General features: G+C 45.3%; 1 protein-coding gene across 2 annotated transcripts in view; it reads right to left on the bottom strand.

Annotated features, from left to right (window-relative positions):
• The window catches only part of Dek (DEK proto-oncogene), a 26,658-nt gene that overhangs the window by 23,703 nt on the left and 329 nt on the right, over window positions 1-2,626 (bottom strand). The window contains exon 2 of one of the 2 annotated variants that reach the window (XM_005355148.3): window positions 2,307-2,469. In XM_005355148.3, coding sequence (XP_005355205.1) covers window positions 2,307-2,457 — 151 coding nt within the window. In that variant the 5' untranslated portion in view covers window positions 2,458-2,469. Of the gene's footprint in view, window positions 1-2,306; window positions 2,577-2,626 lie in introns of those variants that run through there. The other variant, XM_026782951.1, reaches the window with a different exon arrangement.

Consider the following 2,626-nt stretch of genomic DNA (forward strand, 5'->3'; position numbering starts at 1 on the left):
AGACAGGGTTTCTCTATAGCTTTGGAGCCTGTCCTGGAACTAGCTCTTGTAGACCAGGCTGGCCTCGAGCTCCCAGAGATCCGCCTGTCTCTGCCTCCCGAGTGCTGGGATTAAAGGCGTGCACCACCATCGCCCGTCCCTAGATGAGATAAATTATTGAATTAAACTGTCTCATTCATGATGATACTGAATGAAGTCCATAAAAATTTGGATTTGGCATTAATAAAGCTTAATAAAGGATAAATTAAATAATTATTTTAATTAATTAATAAAGGATAAATACCCCCCCAAAAAAACGTTTTGTGAGTTGAAGAGGGATTATTTTATGGTCAGGAAGGAAAAAGGATCAAAACATTAGTGTAGGTTTTACAAGACAGTTCAGATTTGGGGCTATGTAAGGAGCTGCAAAGAATGAATGCAGAAAGCTAGCATTAACAGCTCCTCTTATCACTCAATTTCCTCTTCTTGATAACTTTATTCACTTGCTTTGGATCAGGATCTACAAACTAACAATTACTTAGTCCAATCCTGGAGTACAGTTTTTAAATTAATGTAGGCTGGCTATAACCTGGACAACTCCTCTATGTCCTACAGGAACCCAAACAACACATTCAAGACCTTATAATCCTCTCCAATCAAGCTTGTTCCCGTCTGTATTTGTTTTTCTGGAGAATAACACCATCACCCAAACCCTATAGACAAAAGCTAAGAGTCACTGCTCCAGTTCAGTCTGTCTCATCTTCCACAAATCACTTCCAAGTCTTGTTAACAATGCCATACTTCCTAGACTTCAGTAACTTCATCGTCATGTACCTTTCTATCATTATACTGAAGGTATATTCTGGGCTAAGAAGATTTAAAAACTGACAATTCCAGCATCTCAAACAGCTGAAGAGAAAAAATGAGTAATAATGAATTAGTTTTGAAAATATTAAGGACTAAACCTACAAAGAAAGTTTTTTAAAATAATTGACTTATATTCAACCAACTCCAGGATTCTGTGAATTATTTTTAGCCTCTAAAACATGTTTTGGCCTTTTATAGTATGTTTACATAATTTCTCAATTTCTTTCTGCCCCAGGAAACTCACTACCTCTAATACCTCAACTTTGCCTCCCTAGGAAGACAAAAAATAGTAAAATATCAGAGGTCAAGTGCTAAGAAAGTCTTAAGAATACTGACAAGACAGCCAACTTTCAATTATTTGATTGCAAGTAAACTTCAAGGTAATTTAAACAATTCGTATTAAGATTTATAATTAACCACAGGAGAAACCCTGTCTCGAAAAACCAAAAAAAAAGATTTATAATTAAAGCAAGTGCTGTACTTAAATGACACACTCCCATAAGGTCTTAGGGCACATTCCACTTCAAATAAAAAGTATCCCTTGTTCCCCTAGCCCATATTATATTTACAAAAAGAAATGACAGGTTGGGACGAGCGCTTGAACCCTGAGACCTGCTCTGGCCATTTGTAGTCAAAACTGGACCCGACTAGCACTGGAATATGTGAAGAGCTGTATCTGGGGTTTTCCAATATGAGAATGTCTCGGGAAAAGTCATGTACCTGTGGAGGGACAGCATAAGCATCCTGAACAACTGACAAGCCTCCTGTGCGTCTCTAAGCAGGCTTCCCCACACAGAGGTGCTCAGCACCACCCATCTTTGAACAGTATTAGCTCCAAAACCGAGACCGCTGTGGGTTCACAGTCTAACTTTCAGTTCAGTTTTTTTTTTTTTTTCGTTTTGAAACTACTTTCTCCAACAGCAGCAGCTTTCACGGGTGATTCCTAGGCAAAGAAAAACGGGCCCACAAGAACCCTTCCTCAAAAATCAGCAGCCACAGAGGGCTGGAGGCAGGGAACCATTTCCAGGATGAGCTAGCATACCTGTGGTGTTAGGTTACAGCGCGGACCATAGGGGAACTTCAAAAGGCAAACGCAGCAGAATGAAATTAGCACAATGAAAACACTCGCGTACCCACAGCAGTGGCGTGGAAGATCTCAGACTTACAAACTTCCAGCCGGGGGACCAAGTGTTCAGATGGCACGGCGCGAAAACTCAGCTACACTCGCCATCGCAACCCTTGCAAACGCTCAAAGGGGTAAAAAAAAGAAAGAAAAAAAAAATCCCAATTCTCTGCCACTGACGGTTGGCAAATATACACACCATGCGCCTGAACCAACCACCGACCTGCTGCCTCCGAGCGAGCGCCAAAAACCCAGAGCACCGCTTCCCAAGGGAGGGGGAGGAAAAAAACTTTTGATGTGAAAATTCCACCCGTGAGGGATGCGCGTCCCTGCCCACCTTTCTCTTCCTCCTCGTCGTCCTCCTCTTCCTCCTCCTCCTCCTCCTCTTCACTCTCGTCCCTGGGGCCCGGCATTTCGGGCTCCTTCTCGGACGCGGGCTGCGCTGGGCCGTCGTCTGCCTCCGCAGCGGGGGCCGCCGCCGCCGACATGCTGCTGGGGACCTGCGGGCGGAGAGGAAGCCGCACGCTCCGGTTCGCTCGCTCGCTCTCACCGGCAGGACCGCAGCGAGCGCTCGGCGGCGGCTGCTTCCCGAGGCGCCCACTCCCCGGGGATGCCCGAGGCGGGAAATCGCACCGCCCTCCCGCCGCCGGCGGGCGC

Source organism: Microtus ochrogaster, chromosome 16 (genome assembly GCF_000317375.1).
Source record: "Microtus ochrogaster isolate Prairie Vole_2 chromosome 16, MicOch1.0, whole genome shotgun sequence".
NCBI classification, from domain to species: Eukaryota; Metazoa; Chordata; class Mammalia; order Rodentia; family Cricetidae; genus Microtus; species Microtus ochrogaster.